An 18498-nucleotide genomic window follows, 5' to 3' on the forward strand; every position below is an offset into this window, starting at 1 on the left:
GTATGAGCAGACAGTTAGTATTATACAACACGAGGGCCTCTTCTGTCGTCCAGTACCTCGTACTCGTAGATGATTGTTGCGACTGGCAAGGCTGGAGGGGGAAGGGGAGCGTCAGCCTCGTGGAGTTAATTCGTCCAATCGGCGACTTTGACATGCGTCATGCAAGGCACAGGAAAAGTTCGAGGCCCTTGGAGGTCCTCGCCCCTCGATCTCTCCACGAGACTTTTTCTTGAGACCGCCTCTGCAGTTTGCTTCTTTTCGTTGCACAACTATCTTAACTTGACTAGCTCTTGAATTGCGGTCAGAAGTGTCCCTTCGTTCTACTCGGTATACACATCTCTTCCTGAATCCATTGCATTCGCTTCCAGACCATGCCTGTAAGTACCTTGCCTTCCCTAGAGCATCGATCCACAGAGGCTTCGCGCAAAAGAGACTGACTCATCTGATCGCTTCTTCAGTCCTACTATATCACCAACCCAAACGTTGGGAACAAGGAGTCTTCCGAAGATTGGCGAAGTGAGTATCCATCGATGCTTCCTTCATTTTCACTCTTGCCTACACTTTGTCATCGAATCCTTGACATGATGAGGAACTCCAGTTTGACTGACCCACGGCTGTGAGGCACTGCAGTTAGAGGCTACAACCCCCTCACACCTCCGGACCTCCTTCAGCATGAGATTCCCCAGACCCCTTCTAGCAAATCCACGGTCCTTCAAGGCCGTGCCGACTGCGAATCCGTCGTCCAAGACATGGATCCCCTGCGTCGTCTCCTTGTGATAATCGGCCCTTGTAGCATCCATGACCCAGTCTCCGCGCTCGAATATTGCGATCGCCTACTCAAGATGAAGGAGAAATACAAAGACGAACTAGTTGTTGTGATGAGGTCCTACTTGGAGAAACCGCGGACGACGGTGGGGTGGAAGGGATTGATTAACGACCCCGAGATTGACGGCAGTTTCCTGATAAATAAAGGATTGAGATTGTCGAGGCAGTTGTTTGTGGACTTGACGTCGAAAGGGATGCCGATTGCGAGTGAGATGCTGGATACTATTTCTCCCCAGTTCCTGGCCGATCTACTCTCTATCGGAGCCGTGGGCGCCAGGACGACGGAGAGTCAGTTGCATAGAGAACTTGCATCTGGTCTGAGTTTCCCCGTGGGCTTCAAGAACGGCACGGATGGCACTCTCGGTGTGGCGATCGATGCGATCGGCGCGGTGAAACATCCTCATCACTTCCTCTCGGTGACCAAACCTGGTGTTGTGGCGATTGTCGGCACGGTGGGCAACGAAGATTGCTTTGTCATTCTACGGGGCGGCACTACAGGAACGAACTACGATGCCGAGTCAATAAAGAAAGCGAAAGAGATGTTACGGAAAAAAGGCTTGAGGGAGCGAGTCATGGTGGATTGCAGTCATGGGAACAGTGAGAAGCAGCACAAGAACCAGCCCAAAGTTGCAAAGGTCCTGGCAGACCAGATTGCTTCAGGAGAGGAGGGAATTATGGGGGTCATGATCGAGAGCCATATCAATGAAGGTGAGCACCGGTTCCTGTCTGCCCCCGACGAACACTTACAAGAGGGGATTACTTTCTCTTCCCGCTGCGTGACTGTCTCCACCCTTCGCCGTGGAGGTTTATACCTAGGCTGACTTTCATTCTTCTTTGTCTAGGCAACCAAAAGGTGCCCCCGGAAGGCAAGTCGGGGCTGAAATACGGTGTCTCCGTCACCGACGCATGCATAGGGTGGGAAGACACCGAGGTCGTGCTGGAGTCGCTTGCGGACGCAGTCAAAAGGCGGAGAGAGTTGCTGGGGAGGAAGGTAGTCAACGGAACCGCGCACGTAGCGCAGAATGGCGAGAATGGCCATGCTTAACCGTGTACATCCAGCATGCAACCCGAAGACCTTGCGAATGGGAGTGAGACCGCAAGGAATGGGAGCAGTGGGGAAAGGAGAAGAGGCAGCACACCCAAGGCCCTTTGAGTGGGCACAGGGCTGTGACCTGTCGTGATACTTTGTCAACAATATGGAAATGGAGGTAGGGGAGGAGGAGGCGAGGGAGGCGAGCAAGGTCCTGGGAGTAAAAAGCATGAATAACTCGGACGATTCTTACCACATGGATCGAGACAAAACGGATAGGCAGGCCGCTAGGCAGGCCGCCGCCGCCGGGTAGAAGCTTACAAAAGGGATTGATCGGGATCAACGAAAAAGTTGGCGACATATCAATGATTATTTCTTGGTGCATGGATGGAATTGCATGGATAGTGGAATGATGATGGATTTTCACCCTTTGCTGGGAGAACAACAACCTTCTAGGAAAAGGCGTGTATGTGAATGGGGAATCGTATCATTATCTCCAGCTGCGTAGGTCTATAGCCTTCATCCATGTTCGCACAAGAAACAAGATCCGATATGATGGAATAACATCCATTGTTTCAAACAAGGAACACCGTCCAAAGATCCAAGTTGGATAGATCTATCTCTGTGTGCCTGGTTTTTCACCATCACAGGCCGCTCCAACTGGGGGCTCTCGCGGGTAGAAGAGAATTTGGCGGACATTGTAAAATTAGAGATCAGGGTTAATAAAATGTGCATGAGAGGGGCTGTTTTTCGTCATTTGTAAGCTGAGAGTTCGGTATATCCGTCGTCCAAGAGGACGAAACTACCAGTGGAGCTCTCGCGCGCCTTGCCACCGTCTCTTTCGGCTTTTCCGCGCCAGGGCGTGAAATGGAGAAGGTTAGAAACGGAGCAGGGGACCATGAAGGCGCCATTGTGGTATGAAGTTCGTCGGCTTCATCTAACGTTGCCCAAGCGTAGAGGAAGACGAAAACATAGCCGCTCGGCAAATGAGTGAATGTTCCATCGTCTCGTCCCGCTCCGCTAGACTGCCATCAAAGTAGCATAGGACGTGGTATAGACCATGGCGGGAGTAGACGTGCGGCAAAGAAGTGAAAGGGCGGTAAGACAATGGCGGGATCGGATAAAGGATGGAATGGTTGAGATTGTGATCCTCAAAAATAAGAGGCCGTATTATGTAGCAGGCTGTTCGCCACAATACGATCTTTGGTGCTGAGTTGGAAAGGGCTGCTTGAAAGTGAACTGAATTGCGCTGTTGATGAAGGATATAGCTTCGTAACTGATAAACGAAACGAGCCTCCAAGGTCTCAAGAGGAAAAGTCCTTCTGGCTGCTGTGATAGAGTTCGAGACTTGAGGAAAGGGCTGTTGGATCGTCTATCGACCTAGGAAAGGACGTCCAGCATTCGTTTTCCAAGTCGTCGACCGGGCCGTTAAGCTTTTGCTAAGGTGAGAGAGTCGCGTGTGTCTAGTCAGTCGCCAGCAATTTTCACTCTTCCCTGCTGAATCCCTAACAGGTCTATTCCTCATCGCCATCGGACATAGGACCATGCCCTCGATTCTGTCTCCATTGTTTCCATTGGGAATTTCCTCCATTACCCTCTGGATGTTTCCCTTGCATATCATCGTGTTTGTTGCCCATCCACTTGTCTTGAGCATGCTGAGAGTCGTCGTTGACATCGGCATTGGTAGCGGCCTCGGGGTCTCGCTTCTTAAATTCCTTAGGATTCAAATCCTGCTCTTTGACATTTGCGAGCGGGCGAACGTCCGGATTTCCTACCACGACGTTCATGAACTTGCCACCGTTACCCTGCTGCTCCCACCAGTGGAATTTGGGCGCCTTAATGGCACGGCGGACAATTTCTTGGACTTCTGGGTCGGGATGATCGAATAAGGGGGTCAGATCGACAGACTCATCGTCGTCGGGCATGGGTCCGTGTTGGCCTTTGCCCTTTCCCTGGCCCATGCCTTTCCACTTGTGTTCGCCATGGTCTTTGCCGCCATGTTGGCCGCCATGTTGACCGTGGTTTTGGCCTTGCGAGTCGCGCTTCTCAATGTCCGCATTTTCGGAATAGTAAACGGGAACATTAGCTGGGAGAACTTGGCTTCCAGCGACAGCACCATCGCTGGCTTGGAGGGAGGGGAGGGCGCCGGCCTGAGCCAAAATAAAGGCTAGGATGGTTGCCCCTGTGGCTGCTGTGACCTTCATGTCACTATAGATTGGTGTGGTCGCTTTGCGGCAGGTCTTTTGTTGAACGTGTTTCAGAATTTCGGGGGTTGTGGTTTGTATTGGAGATTAGATTAGTTGCGAATCGATGCGCGCACCTTATAATATGCTAGGACCGTCCAAACAACTCTTTGAAGCATCCGAAATAAAGAACAACAGACATTGGAAAGCACTGAAGCAGGACGGACTCAGGAGAAGGATCGTGCAAGAGAAAGGGAATACACCGGAGGTAGTCCGCAAAGAGAGGTGAATAAGAAGTACAAAAGTGCAGGCCATCAAAGCCGCAATGCAAAGAACTCAGGATGCCAAGCTCCAGCTAGACTCGATCTCGTCTTGAATAAGAAGAAAGGCGACCAGGCTAGAACCGAAGTTGACTTAAATAGGTCAGATTGGGCGAATGTGAGGCCGGATGTGTATATCAATAAGGCAATGGCGCTATACCCGTTTCGGACACATACAAAGGCTCGCAACACCCATGGCCCAAAAGTGCCGCTTTGGCTTGCCATCAGCTTCGAAATTGTCCCAACAGATGGGATCAAGAACATATGATGGTTTAGGTCGATGAGAAAAGCGCCGCTTCCACCTCCGGGTTGCCTGCTGTACTCGATTCCTCTAGGTCAGAGCCAAACTGGGTGGGGAGAAGTTGGGAAACCGAGAACACTTACACGACCTTCCAGCCTGTCCATCTTCAGCGTGACCGTTAGTGTCGTTGCATCCTGTACCTGTGGGATGCAAATTTTCAAGAACCAACGAACTTCGAGGCGGAAGATGGGATGCAATATCAATGAATCACATTCGAATGCCAGCAGAGAAAAGCAGAATTGCTGCCAATACCAGAAATCGCTAAATCGCTGATAAGTGAAGTATCACAAATGAAACTGGGGTATTTGAAATGAATTCGACCAAAATGGACTGTTCCCTTCAATCCTGCTCGCCAGCTTCACCATTGACCTGCTGTGCCAGCTCGGTTGGCTCAGGAGCAAGTGGCTCCTTTTCGGCATTGCCATTCATGGGATCCTCCTTGACAACTTCTAGCGGTGAAGGCTGTGCTACGTCGATTAGAGCATTCGCATCAAGATCGGGATAGTTCTCCTTGTTCTCTTCTTCGGCCTTGGTTGGTGTGTCAACACGTGCTTTTGTCGGTGTCTTCTCCTTAGCAGACTGTCTGATTTTGGTTGGGGCCGCCGTTTTGTGCTTCGGCGGACTATTGACCTGCACTTTTTCGTGGACTTTCTGTGCACTGCTTGCAGTAGGTCTCATCATTCTAGCCAGGAAACCTTCGTCTGGTCTACTGGTGCTAACTCGAGATTTTGGTCTGTCGTGACCGTTTGTCAGTGACGTACGAGATGCCTTCTTCACCAATGAAAATGTGCTGGCCGAGCTACTAGCTCGAGGTTGTCGTGTCGACAATGTGGACGGTTTCTTCACAACAGATTTGCGATCTGGCTCGGTCGGTGAATGCGGTGCGTCGTGTTTGGCAGCTGTTGAGGCTGTAGTGGCAGTAGCCGCAGCGGGGAGTTTCCCGGGTACGGTAGGCGGCTTCGTTTTGACTGTGTTCGGCGATCTGACAACCTTTGGGGATATAGGTGTCTGCTCCTTCTTGAGGTTTTCTGGCCCAGCTCTCGATTTTGCACTCGTATCTATCTTTGCTGCAGAGGGTTGTGTCTTTTCCTTTTTCTCGGCACCTATTCGTGCTGCTTCTCTGGCTTTTTGTGCTTCTTTTGCCGAATCCATCACGCCCTTGATTTTTGCAGCTCCCCCTTTGATATGAAGCTTTGGTGACGTTGGGGTTCGAGGAGAAGGCCTTGTCACAGTGGGGGATTTAGGAATAGGTTTGATATTGATCGGTTGCCTTGTAGGCGGCGGCTTGATTGGTTGCGCATCCTGGGTAGTCTGGAGGGTGGTGGTCGGGGGTGGTCCTGGCATGGTTCCATCTGTGACCTGCATTTTCTTGACCATATCTGCTGCGTTCGACTCATTCCCTGATTTTGATAGCGGCCGAGGAATCTTCTCTTGTATTCGACCAGATGCAATTGCCTCAGTGAGATTTGCTGCCTCGGGAGACAGCTTGGAAGGGGTCTGTTCAACAAAAGCAGATCCCTTGAGAATATTGCCCAATCCACCTTCATCTATACCATCATTTGCAGATCGTGCCGTTTGTGGAGCCGATTTTGCATCGTCCTTCTTCATAGTGTCGGCCGCGGCAGGCGACTTCTCTGTACTCTCCGTGTCCTCAATAACGTTCTCTTTGATCTCCCCCATGCTGCTCACTTCACTGGCCCTTCGAATGCCTATCAGGGGTGCGCCTCCGTTCTCACTGGGTCTTTCAACGGCAACGAAGCTTGCACGGACTTTACTGACGGGTCTGCTGTGGTTGGATATTTCCGACGGGTTTGGAGACCGGCCTCGACTCGGAGGGGATGTGGATTGATCGCTGGCTTTGTTCTCGAACATAGCCCGAAGGTTCTTGACTCCGCTGTTTCCAGAGTTGGTTGACATGGCTGTGGATTCCATAACAAGATTAGCAGGTGAATCCAGAGGCAGAAAATCGAAGAAGGGAAGAGCGACTCAATTGACAATGAAGTCTCCCAACTCGGACCGAGATGTAAGGCGGTTGCATGGAACAAATAATGGTGGTGAGCAAGACGCAGGTGGATCCGGGGTTTTTTGGACAGGGGCGGTTTGGGCTCGGCTCTTTTTGCAATGCTACGCCATCACCCGAGACGCGTTTCGCCTCACATTCAACGCGATGCTCCCGGATGCTGATGCTCAGCTGGTGATGCTGAAATGATGGGCTCAGAAGGATCAGCAACTGGGAGACCACTTACACACCTGGTCCACGAGGTGTCCAATCGACTCTGCCAATTCTGGTGGGAATGCGACGTTGAGGGAACAAGTGCGAAATAGATAAAAGGCTGGATTGGATGCGAAATCACAGAGATGTGCGTCAAGTCGCCTGCCCCTTGGTGTCGGCTACATCAATCGTCGTACACGTGACGGAGAGTTCATCTCGTGTGCTGCTCGTGTTGCCGTTGCCGTCGCCGTTGCCGTTGCCGTATCAATCAATGACTTGTTCTGGTATTATGATTACCTATCCACGTGGCTATCTGGGGCTTCTAGTACTCCCGTACTCTATCAAAGTCTACACATGCCATAACGCTGAGAGACTCCCATGTCTCGCGCCGTGCTATGTTCATTGAATGGATACCTCCTACCCGGCATTTACACTCAGACGTCTATCACCTCTGCGCCTCGCTCAGTGACCGTGACACCGATAAGATTCTTGGTAATTGTCTTGACTGGCTTTGCGCTCACCAGATAGACAAGCTTCTCTGTCCAGAAATGCGACAATACCGCCTGGAGCAGAGGCACGCTTCCAAATACTGTGCCCGCAATAGGGAACAGCACGTAGTCGGCCAGGGTGATGAGGGAGAGCCTTCTGCGGTAAGAAAACTCATCAGCCAACTCTTCATACAGGCCGGCTCTCCTCATCTCCCTTTCCCTGGCCTCAATGCAAGCACTGTGGTATCCTTCATAAAAAATAACGAAGTATATCGTCATCAGGGCGAAACTGATCCCTCGCAGAGCTGAGGTGAGGTCCATTGCAGCTGTCAAAAGTTGACACGAGGTGATCGGATATGGGAGCGCGGTGTAGATGGCCGAGGCGAGCAGAACAAGGAACAAATGAATCGGCAAGAAGTGCGCTTCAAACAGTCGACTGAACAAGATGAGATTTCGCCAGGTAAATCTTCGAAGACTGGGGCCGTGAAGGGCATGCTGGCTGAGTTTCAGGCAGATCTCAACATGGCGAGGACGATTTGGTCGTTCAGAATTGGAAGAGCTGATTTCGCTAGATAGAATAGATTGATCATGAAGATTTGGCTCTGCGCCTATCTTGCACCATTGCCGAACAGCATATCCAGTGTCGAGACATCCCCACATATGTCGAAGACCTTGCGCGTACCGGGCAGAATGGTTAGCCAGCCAGCCGCGGATGCCCGCTTTTCCAGTCGTGACATTGCACTGGCTTGCCGGACTCGGAATCGATTTTATCTTCATGCGGCCGTTTGCCGCAAAATAGCACTTCAACATCATGTGCATGTCTTCGCCGATAGCTTCTGACCCAGTGTCCCAGCCACCGGCCAGGCAAACAAGAGGAAGGGGGAGGGTGTAGACTGCGGTAGGGATTGCGACGGTCGACCCGGTTGATTTGCTGGTGAAACATGAGAGCCCAGCACCGCACCACATCAGATCGGCGATGCGCACCATTGGAGGGACCAAGTGCGCATTGCGATCAAAGACGATGGGGGGCATGTACAGGGTCATGTCGGTCAACTCTTGGTCTCTGCGGCTGCGGAGGTGATGGGCGAGGACGGTCTCGAAATATTGACTGAGCAGGTGGGTGTCGCCTGAAAACGTGTCAGTGTGTTTTTCCTCTTTGCAGTTTTGCAAATCACGAACTGTCCATCACCGTTACGAGCACGCTTGACCAGTCGAGATCATTCAGATATTTTCGCTCGATCTGCCTCGCTGCCCAACTCACATTGCTACTCTTTCCGGGGGCTTCGCCAGGCAGACCCGTAGGGTGGACAGTGTATTGCATCTCTCGAAACTTGCCGGCGAATAGCTGGATCAAGTTCTGAGCCACAGTGACTCCGTTTGGATCTCGCTCCTCCATGGCCAAGAAGATCTGTATTTCTATCAGTGGTCGGTCCGCCAAGTTTCTTGAGGGACTGTGCTTTACATCATATGATGATTTGGCCAGAGTGTGGCTAGCGAGCACTCTCAGTGAAGTCTCGAGTATCTCAATGTCCTCCTTGTAGCTGGGCAAGACCACTGCCATCGTCACGGTTCCCGATCCCTTGGTCGTATCTTGCTGGGAGTGGAGTTCCCGGGGATCGTATCGGAAAACATCGCACTGGAGAGTGTCACTAGGAGTGAGCTTCGACGGCCGATGGGCTGCTTTGATATCCCGGGCTGCAGAGTAGGCTGAGGCGCATAGTCTCAGAGGAAAGAGGAGGGCAAGGATATGCAGAAAGACCGAGTAAGAAATAAAAACAGTCTGGGCGACGACAGGACTCGCGATCTGTTTGAGGAATGGAGGATAGAAGAAGCTGAGCCATTCTGTCTCGACGATCTTCAGAGCGGACTCGAGCAGGATCAGTAGGCCAAAGACTGACAAGCCAGGGATGCAACGAAGCGACCATCTGAGAAAGCCCATCCTCGTGGTCTGTGCTGGGTGATGCGCAGCAGTTGTCTCGAGCTTGCTGCGAAGTAGAGGAAGAGGACGGTGAAAGGAGAGAGGGTGCAGCAGGTGACGACGAGGTATGTAGAGACTAGGTGCCGCTGTTAAGACTGTGAAGAGAGTTCGAGCTAGGAAAAGGACTGGGACATTCAAAGCCCAACAGCCATTCTTCCTTCCCTCTTCCCTCTTCCCTCTTTACGGCCCCCTTCCGCACCATTGATGGCTACTTCTCGCTCTCTTGTCACACGCTTCTTGTTTCCGCACGAAGAAGACCCTGGCTGGCAGCATGACAACAGTCGCACTCAATCACCACTGGACGCGAGGGCAAACCCCGCCGCCTCAGGTTTACAGCGAGCGTTGATCCATTCATCTATTTGCCCACTTGGCTATTGTTATGATGTTAGCGCCAGCAACGGTGAGTCCAGGTGATCTGCATTGGGGAGGGCAATGAGCACCAGGAGCCAGTTGGGGATATCGCGTATACCAAACAACGAGGCTCGTGGGTACCAACAAGCCCCATGCACCATGAGCTTACGTACCGTCAAACGTACCTCCCTGGGCAATGAACCAGTCATCTGAACCTCTGGCACCCATCTTGCGTGTGTCGTTTTGGTTCCACCAATCAAAGCCGTGCTGAACGGCCACTGCCCTCCACGTGCATCGTTAGCCGGTCGCTCCAGTCAAGCAATTTTGCAAACCTTTTCCAGACGGAGACAACGCGAGCTCGGGCATTTCAGGGATTTTCAGCATGTTGTGGTTCTAGTGTCGGGCTAGGTGCAAGGGGGGGGGAAGAGTGTGAAAAAGACATCCAAGGCACAAGGCATTCAAATATAGCCATATCGCCCTCGATTGCTTTTGACAATGCCACAGTCAGCACAAGGTTGTGGGACGCTTGCAGGCAGCCAATGATTGCAGCCAGATGGCCGGAAGAACGCGGCTGATTGTGCTTGGCTCTCAAAATGGGCAAAGGGACAACGGGCAACAGGCAACAGGCTGTGGACAATGTGCCTTCTGCCAGCAGGCGCAATTGTTCGAGATCCAGATCCAGATCCAGATCCAGATCCTGGGCCATCTGAGATACAATTTGGCCGGCGTTGGAAATGGCCTGGTCAACTTGGCCAATGCGCCGTGGTCACAACTACGCCCTGCTAACAAGCGGGGGCAAGCACAGGCACAGGCGCAATCTGCGGAAGCTTTTCAGAACGCCACTGATCTTGATCCTCGTCACCTTCGCCGGCCTCTGGCTCATGGTGCGGATACTTTCGCGAAGAGGAAGTATCCCCGCCAATTTGTCGCTGTATCCTGATGCCGAATTGATCAAAGGCAATGTCACCGTCCTCTATGATCCCCACGATCGCCTTTTCAGTCCTCCACTCAGCACTCGAGGCCGCGACATCGTCGACAAAGATGGCAAGCGCTTCAAACTTGTCTCTGTGAACTGGTACGGAGCCAGTGACATATATATGGTCCCCGGCGGCTTAGATGTCCAGAATCGAACCAAGATCGCCCGCATCATCCGTGAGCTAGGATTCAACAGCGTCCGACTACCATATGCCGACGAGATTGTTCGCAAGAATCCGATTATCGACCCCGAATTTCTGACCGCAAACCAAGACCTCATTGGCTTTCGAGCATTGGACGTCTATGCTGCGGTTGTTCGCACCCTGACCGAGACCGGCCTGGCCGTCATCATCAACAATCATATCACCCAGGCGAGATGGTGCTGTGATGGCTTTCCCTGTGACATGGGATGGTCAAACAGTGGCCTCGGGCCTTTATGCCCAGTTCGACAGACCGAGGAGGATTGGATTCAAGATCTCATAACGGTGATGAAGCCTCATATCAACGATCCGCTGGTCGTCGGTACGGATCTGCGTAATGAAGTTCGTGGTTTTGCAGGCAGGTTCATGTGGGACTCGTGGGCGACTGCCGCCGAACACGCAGCAGAACGCCTGCACCGTCTTCAACCGAAGTGGTTAATGATCGTGGAGGGTGTTCAGTCTGCCAATGATATCAGAGGTGCCCTGCATCGGCCTGTTCGTCTGACACATGGGAACAAGTTGGTATATTCGTCTCATGTGTATGGATGGTCGGGATGGGGATCCCTGGTGCCGTACTGGTACCGAACCTACAAGTCTTTCGCTGATGACATGGACAAGAACTGGGCGTACCTCCGTCAGACTGATACCGCTCCTGTTTGGGTTGGTGAGATAGGGGCTCCCAATTCGCCATCACGACGAGACTACCACTATTGGAGGAATCTCATGAGGTATTTGAGAGAGTGCGGCGCCGATTTTGCATACTGGGCAATCAATCCGCGCAAGCCGAAGAGCGATGCTACTGAAACGTATGGTCTGTTGCAGGACGACTGGCAAACACCCGTTTATGACTACAGGCTGTTGGACATGGCTGGCCTGAGACAGAAATAGACTTGGAGGTGTGGAGATACAACCAAAGGAATATTGACCTAGATCTCTCATAAAGCTGGGCTGTGGTATCATTTCAGCTAGAATATACAAGTAATAGTAACATTGTACTCCGTAGCAGTCGAGCCGGGTCCTTGGGCTCGATCTCGGATTAATTTTATTGCGTCGCCGATGTCGTTATCGCCTCCCAGATTGTGGAGGAACACTCTCTCAAACAAAAGCTATTATCGCAGCTGACCATCTCTATCATGGGACGCCGAGGTCTATTCTTAGTTTCGAGGTAGAGATGTAGATGAAGGAGAAACCTTGCAGAATATCTCACTCTCTCTTGTCTTGTCCTGCATTCCGTCCTTCCCCCGCTAAACCTAACCCTTGGTGGTTCGCCTCGAGCGCCAATGTCTTCCAAGTTCGAGCTCGACCCTCTACTGCCCCAGAACGAGCCTGCCCCAGAGATCCAAGGCTATGGCTTCTCCAAATACAGGGGTTATGAGGGCATACAACCTCCGGAAGGTCATGGAGGGTCTCCGAAGCAGTGGAACGGAGAAATCCAGCCTGTGGAGGGCGACAAAGGCGGCGGAGAGGAGGACGCGGATGCCCAATCTTTCTCGTTTGAATCCGCCAAATCGGCACTGAACAAGGTCGCGTCGATTTTCTTCGTCGTGGTCTTCTTCGGCCTCGTGATGACCTTCCTCAGCCACGACGCAACAGGCCGAGAACCTGTCCCTACACCAAGACCCGTGCCCGTGCCCGTGCCCGTGCCCGAACCCCGTCGAACGGTCGAAGAACGGGCGTTGGCCATCCTCGGCCGCACCCCCTTGATTGACGGTCACAATGACCTGGCGATCTTCATCCGCGGCGCATACAAGAATAAACTGCATACCAAGGCGTTTCGGGACAAGTTTGAAAACGGAAACATGGAGCTGAACGTCGACCTGCCGCGACTGCGGAAAGGTCGAGTGGGCGGCGCATTTTGGAGCGCGTTCGTGGTATGTCCGGATAATGCTAGCGAGGACTTTTCGGATAAGCAGTATGCCACCGCTGTGTCGCACACTTTGTCCCAGATCGATTTGATCCGTCGGTTGCAGGGCGTGTATACCGGTAACTTCACCTCTGCGACTTCGCCGCTTGACGTTGCATTGGCAAATTTCCACACCTCAAGGCGCCTGATTTCTCCAATAAGCATCGAAGGCCTACATCAGATTCCCCAGTCGGCGCCTCTTTCCACGTTGCGGTTGTATTATGCCTTGGGCGTGAGAGCGGCGACACTTACCTGGAATTGCCACAATGCTTTTGCGGATGCGGCGTTAATTTCATCTCAGAATGGGACAAGAGTAGCTCCTTACCATCGCGGTGGATTGACCTCGGCGGGCCGTGACGTGATCCGCGAGATGAACCGACTGGGGATGCTCGTTGACATCTCTCATACTTCATATTGGACACAGAAAGCCGTGTTGAGCAACAAGACCTCGGCGGCGCCAGTCATATTCTCTCATTCTTCAGCGTTCGCGTTATGTCCACACCCCAGAAACGTCCACGACGATATTCTCGACCTGGTCAAGGAGACAAAATCCATAGTGATGATCAATTTCAGTCCCGGATTCATCTCATGCTTGCCCCCCGCAAACGAGAGTGTGTTGCCGAAGTTTTACGAGAAAAACAACACCTTGCATCAGGTGGCGAGACATATCATATATGTGGGCGAGAAGATTGGGTATGATTATGTCGGCTTGGGCAGCGATTTTGACGGGATGGGCGAGCTAACTCCCAAGGGGCTGGAGGGGGTGGATCGATATCCTGATCTGATTGCCGAGCTGTTGCGGCTGGGCGTTAGTGATGCGGATGCCGCAAAGGTTGCAGGGGGAAATCTCATTCAAGTGTGGAAGGCTGTGGACGAGGTTGCAAAGAGATTGCAACGGCAAACTCTGGAGGGCGAGGACGAAGTGAGCGGCTGGTAGCCTTGCCGAGCTTACTGGGCGTAAGGCTCGGTTGCTCTTATCAGGTTGACGAGAATAGAAATGAGAAATGCCACGCTTATGAAATCAGGCCCCGACGCAAAATGTACACGCTCACAAAAGAGCCCATGAAAGACACCAAGCACCAAAAAAAAAAAGGCAACTAGAGGTGATGTAGGCACATGGTCATTTCGAACCCTGTACGGAGGACTCAGAGCGGGAACAAAAGAATTAGACTCTCTGGCGAGGAATTGCTTTACACATATCAGTTTCCCGCTCCTGTGAGTTGATATTCAACAACTTACAACCTCGGCCACCGGCGTGACAAGCCGGTATTCTACCACTGAACTACCAGAGACTGGAAGGGCTTTCTGAATTGCTTGACAATTCTGTGAAAATGTAACTGATAAACATGTTGGTGTGGCGGATTTGGAAAATGGGAAATCGAAGAAGGTGAGTCAGCATGAGTGATGAGTGAGAGGCCCGTCACGTGTCGACGAGGATTGGTCGACAGCGTCCTCCAAATACTTCTTGTCCCTTGAATCGATGGATGTGTCTGCTGGACCCGGTAGCGATTCGTGTAATCCTGGTTCGGGTCGTGGTGGATGTGGTGGCTTCGCTGCCTTCACCTGGTTTTCTGAGTTGTTCAGGGAACTCAGTCATGCTGCCTGCGGAGACATATATCCCGGCCCTATCGACATTAGACGCAGAATGGAAATGAATGAGCCTATCTCATTGCTGGTGCCGGTCTCCTGGGTACATCAGTGCAGGTTCCATTTATGCACTTTCTGGGAGTTCTGCCAGACCAATGAAGCCACGCAGTTGTCTTCTCTTGGCCGCCACGCTGTTTATAGTAGGTGCTACACCCAACCCTTGTAGAACGGCATCCAATTCGGCCTCCTCCATCCGAGTAATGTGTCTTGACGTAGCAGGGAAACCCGGAACTTCAATAGCGGTCGAAATATTGACGAGTGGTGTGGTGAAAGAGCTTAGGGTTGAAAGGTACGAATTCTGCATCCGACCTAAATTGTTGATCTCCGACGAAAATAAAACTAAATTTATTAATAGCGACGTATACTTAGCTCTTATCTACGTCTGAACTATGTCAAGCTTAATCTCAAACTGATTAAGTCGTTGATTGAGACGAGTTTCGAGAGTGTTGAGTCGTACGTCAAGTCGTTGGCCGAGGTTATAGATCGCAGTATGATGCCATCGCCATCTCTGACGGCGGGAAGATTTTGAAGTTTTTTGACTTCATTTGCTGTAGCTTGAATACCGTCGGTGAGAGTAATGAAATTGGGCTGCGGTCCCAATGGATTTGGATCATTAGTCATTGCATTAGGATCCATAGCGGCAAGCTGAAGAGGTACGTTAGTAGTGGTGGTGTTTGTTTACAAGGGATGCAGAAATAGGTTGGGTGATGCGGGGACATTGTTCAATTTTTGCCGCAGCTGTACCTGCAGGAGCCGCTCTGCCAAGGCTGGGTACTAGGGCTCCCTGGGCTCACTAGGCCTCCTTTGCACAAGTTGGGAGGCATTTCAATTCAAATACTGTAGCTGAGGTGCCTTTAGATAACGATACTAAAGGGGTATATAGTGACTGGCGACATCAATCAAGGATAGGATCGAACATGACCAAGTGGCGGTGTTTAGGGGTTGAGCAGCTCGTACTAAAGACTCCATCCTCCGTTGTCTGGCCAATCTGGCTTAGAATTGTAGCCCTGTCAGACCAAAAGTATTTATGGGAATATTTGCCTCTGTCCAACTCTGTCTCATCCACCCATAATCCTATCGCTCAGAAAAGTGTAATCAACACCTTTATGGTATAGCGACGTAGAATGGGCAAGACCTCATCATCAGCAATGCTCTGAGCATTCTGGATCGCAGTGCGTCCTTGGAACCGACTCTGCAGCCGACTTTGCAGTCAGACAGACTCTGGCTGTGGCCGACCGTGCAGCCGACTTTGCAGTTGCCGTGATATGCTCGTCACTCGGTATTCTCCTTGGGTCCAACCGGACAATCAATGAAGTATAAAAACATTCACTCCTCTTCCAGATCATTTCCCGCCCCTCTCACAGTTAAAGCAGACACTCTTGCCGGCCCTCGCGTCTCTCCAAAATGTCAGCTCCTATCCAGGTCGCTATCCTGACTGGATCCACCAGGCCAACTAGAATCGGACCCGAAGTTGCAAGCTGGCTTTCCAAAATCATCCAATCCGACCCGAGCATGGCGCATGCTCAATTCTCCATCGTTGATCTCGTCCAATTTGGCCTCGCCAGCTTCAACGAGCCTGTGACGCCGGCATTGGTGAAGAACTTGACCCTGTTCGAGAACCCTGCGACCAAAGCCTGGAACCAAGAAATCGCCAAGTACGATGCATACATCGTTCTTTCTCCCGAGTATCACCAAGGCATTCCCGGAGCGCTCAAGAACGCGATTGACTTCCTGTACCACGCATGGTCCGGCAAGCCCGTGATGATCGTGACTTACGGCATCTTTGGTGGTGGGCACGCAAGCCTGCACCTGCACCAGGTTCTGGGCGACGGAATAGGCATGAAGCTTGTGGATATTGCTCCCAAACTTGAATTCCCCGGTCGAGACGAGCTCAAGAACAATACCAGTGCGGCACTCTTTGAGGCCATGAAGGGAAAAGTTGCTGAAGACACTTTGCGCTTCTGGGAAGAGGAGAAGAGGGAGGATATTGTGGAAGGGGCAACGAAGTTGTTAAACATGGCCGGATCAGCTTAAGCACAATCAGGATCTGGACTTTTCAATTTGCAACAATCCCAAATAGCAATCTGCGATATTTAGGTTGCGTCGGCCAGATGGTCCGGCCTCCAGCGCACTTTGGATAGTAGGTGACCTAGCAAACAGAATCCCTTTGCTTTAGAACGAATTGTTGTCGTTTTCAATGATGCATACATACCTGCGAGCGCCCAGTGGGCCTGATGTCCTTCTAATTCTTGCTTTATCGTCCGCAATGCCCTGCACGCCTTCTGATCTGCTTGTCTAACTTGATCGTGCCGCAAATAAATTTCCGCGGCAAAATAGAAGCAGTGCAGCTCCCATAGAGACAGAACTTGGGAATACCGATACTGGAGAAAAGGGACAATGTTCACTCTGTCGAACACCATCCTAGTTGCAATTACCAGATTGGCTTGGTGGTGGTCGGCATTTAAATGTGTACGAAGGCACACTCGCTGGATATCCCAGTCATGAAGTATCATCGTTGCACTGGAATGCAAGTCAACCGAGGGTTCTGCGAGCAAGTTGACGGGTCGAGTACTGACCTGACACAAAGACCGAGAACGGAGCAATTCACATCAAAACCCTGGTCCTGGTCTCGAAGTAAAGTAGAAGCAAGCATATTGATGGCCTTGTCAAGGCTGGATACCGTCTCCTCACGGGCGGCGGTACCATGTGCCGCTAAATTGCCATAAACGTCTATAGATAACTCGAGAAGAAACGCGGCCTGGCAAAGCCTGCTGAAAAGTGGCAGGGGAGCTTTGGCAGGCTCCGCAGTCGGAGATTTAAGGCGGCGGCAAAATGGCTTGTGGCATTCGGTACCTAGGTCAAATCCCACGGTCGAGGACTCTGCATTCTCGTTTGGTAGGGCAACATTGGGGCAAGGCCGGGGACAAGCAAGGGAGAATGCCGCCAAGTGGTCCGCATAATGAATGGATTTGATCATGCTGTAAAGGATTAGTATAATGAGCACGACACCTTGTTCAAAACTCGCCGTTCCAGAATGTATAGACACCATGCGACCTTAATTAATGCTTGATCGGCGAGAGCTCTTCCCCTTGGGTTGGGATCACACTGCCACTGTAATAGATCGAGGCCCCTAGCGACTGCAGCTGCTGAGGCGATTGTGCCGACTGCCGCAATATGATTTGCTGTCAAATGTTCGTACAAGGCAAGCAAAATCTTTGCCTGCAACACTTCGAGACTTGAACCTCCATTGGAGACAAGCGTGATAACAGACAGATTGATCAACATGTACAACTCTTTGCTCCGTGGTTGATCGGCAGCCGTGAACGGTGGAGATATTCTTGACAAGAGGACGCAGGCTATCTGGAGAGTCATGAACGCCTGGTCTGGGGGGTTGGTAGGATCATCGTAGCGTTGATAGAAACACCTTTCGTCAACCACTGGTAACCACTTATTGAAACTCTGGAAATATGGTTCGACGTCCCCAGCAACGTTATGACCCGTTGAGGGCAGAATGTCCAAGAAGTCGCCAGTATTCCCAAACCCACGGAATCCAGCGGGATAAATCCGTGACGGAGTGTCCTGATACACAGCAGGTGTGTCTCCTCTTGCCGCTCCCACGATCGAATTCTGCTGAGGACAGCCTGAGGCAGAAGAGTGCTGGATACCATTGTGAGTATTGGAACCCTCGGTGCTTTGCTCCAGGCTACATTTCAATCCGACTCTTTCTATGATCAGCACAGCGCGGTCAACCCCTCGTTGTACAAAATTACCTGCTGCAGCGACTGCACTTTGGGGTCGCGCAGTCACACTTTTTCTTCCGAACAATGCATTGAAGACAGCGTCGGCTTTTTGTTCCTTCGCGTCTCTGCATTGTTGTGTTTCGAACCACACAAAGTTGTTCCAAGAAAGATACTCGGTGGAAGTGAAGGATCAAGAAATTGCATGAGAGGTCGGGGGACCCGGACCGACTGCAGGTTCCTTCATTATTTCTGCCAAGCTTTGAAATGACTTTGAGCCTATCTCGGCATGACGAGGCTACGAGGCTGAAAAGCCAGAAGCTGTTGGGACATACGACACAGAATAGA

The 18498-nt window shown here is 51.6% G+C and overlaps 8 protein-coding genes across 8 annotated transcripts; 4 read left to right on the plus strand and 4 right to left on the minus strand.

Moving 5' to 3' along the window:
- Nucleotides 1-371: 371 nt before the first annotated feature.
- Nucleotides 372-1870, plus strand: A1O5_11876 (3-deoxy-7-phosphoheptulonate synthase; the record flags this gene model as incomplete). Its single annotated transcript, XM_007752446.1, has 4 exons — nt 372-377; nt 459-516; nt 631-1533; nt 1668-1870. The coding sequence occupies 4 exons, from the start codon at nt 372-374 to the stop codon at nt 1868-1870; spliced, it is 1170 nt and encodes a 389-aa protein (XP_007750636.1).
- Nucleotides 1871-3369: 1499 nt separating this feature from the next.
- A1O5_11877 (uncharacterized protein) lies at nt 3370-4059 on the minus strand (the record flags this gene model as incomplete). The annotated part of the gene is made up of 1 exon (XM_007752447.1): nt 3370-4059. The coding sequence occupies one exon, from the start codon at nt 4057-4059 to the stop codon at nt 3370-3372; it is 690 nt and encodes a 229-aa protein (XP_007750637.1).
- Nucleotides 4060-4998: 939 nt separating this feature from the next.
- A1O5_11878 (uncharacterized protein) lies at nt 4999-6576 on the minus strand (the record flags this gene model as incomplete). The annotated part of the gene is made up of 1 exon (XM_007752448.1): nt 4999-6576. The coding sequence occupies one exon, from the start codon at nt 6574-6576 to the stop codon at nt 4999-5001; it is 1578 nt and encodes a 525-aa protein (XP_007750638.1).
- Nucleotides 6577-7305: 729 nt separating this feature from the next.
- On the minus strand, nt 7306-9298 carry A1O5_11879 (uncharacterized protein; the record flags this gene model as incomplete). The annotated part of the gene is made up of 3 exons (XM_007752449.1): nt 7306-8486; nt 8539-8767; nt 8822-9298. 3 exons carry the CDS (start codon nt 9296-9298, stop codon nt 7306-7308), a joined length of 1887 nt encoding a protein of 628 aa, XP_007750639.1.
- A 1145-nt stretch (nt 9299-10443) lies between these two features.
- On the plus strand, nt 10444-11751 carry A1O5_11880 (uncharacterized protein; the record flags this gene model as incomplete). Its single annotated transcript, XM_007752450.1, has 1 exon — nt 10444-11751. The coding sequence occupies one exon, from the start codon at nt 10444-10446 to the stop codon at nt 11749-11751; it is 1308 nt and encodes a 435-aa protein (XP_007750640.1).
- Nucleotides 11752-12143: 392 nt separating this feature from the next.
- Nucleotides 12144-13703, plus strand: A1O5_11881 (membrane dipeptidase; the record flags this gene model as incomplete). The annotated part of the gene is made up of 1 exon (XM_007752451.1): nt 12144-13703. The coding sequence occupies one exon, from the start codon at nt 12144-12146 to the stop codon at nt 13701-13703; it is 1560 nt and encodes a 519-aa protein (XP_007750641.1).
- Nucleotides 13704-14477: 774 nt separating this feature from the next.
- Nucleotides 14478-14750, minus strand: A1O5_11883 (uncharacterized protein; the record flags this gene model as incomplete). Its single annotated transcript, XM_007752452.1, has 1 exon — nt 14478-14750. Exon 1 carries the CDS (start codon nt 14715-14717, stop codon nt 14478-14480), a length of 240 nt encoding a protein of 79 aa, XP_007750642.1. The 5' UTR covers nt 14718-14750.
- A 1067-nt stretch (nt 14751-15817) lies between these two features.
- Nucleotides 15818-16447, plus strand: A1O5_11884 (uncharacterized protein; the record flags this gene model as incomplete). Its single annotated transcript, XM_007752453.1, has 1 exon — nt 15818-16447. One exon carries the CDS (start codon nt 15818-15820, stop codon nt 16445-16447), a length of 630 nt encoding a protein of 209 aa, XP_007750643.1.
- Nucleotides 16448-18498: the final 2051 nt, after the last annotated feature.

This window comes from Cladophialophora psammophila (genome assembly GCF_000585535.1).
Source record: "Cladophialophora psammophila CBS 110553 chromosome Unknown aczJe-supercont1.29, whole genome shotgun sequence".
NCBI lineage: Eukaryota > Fungi > Ascomycota > Eurotiomycetes > Chaetothyriales > Herpotrichiellaceae > Cladophialophora > Cladophialophora psammophila.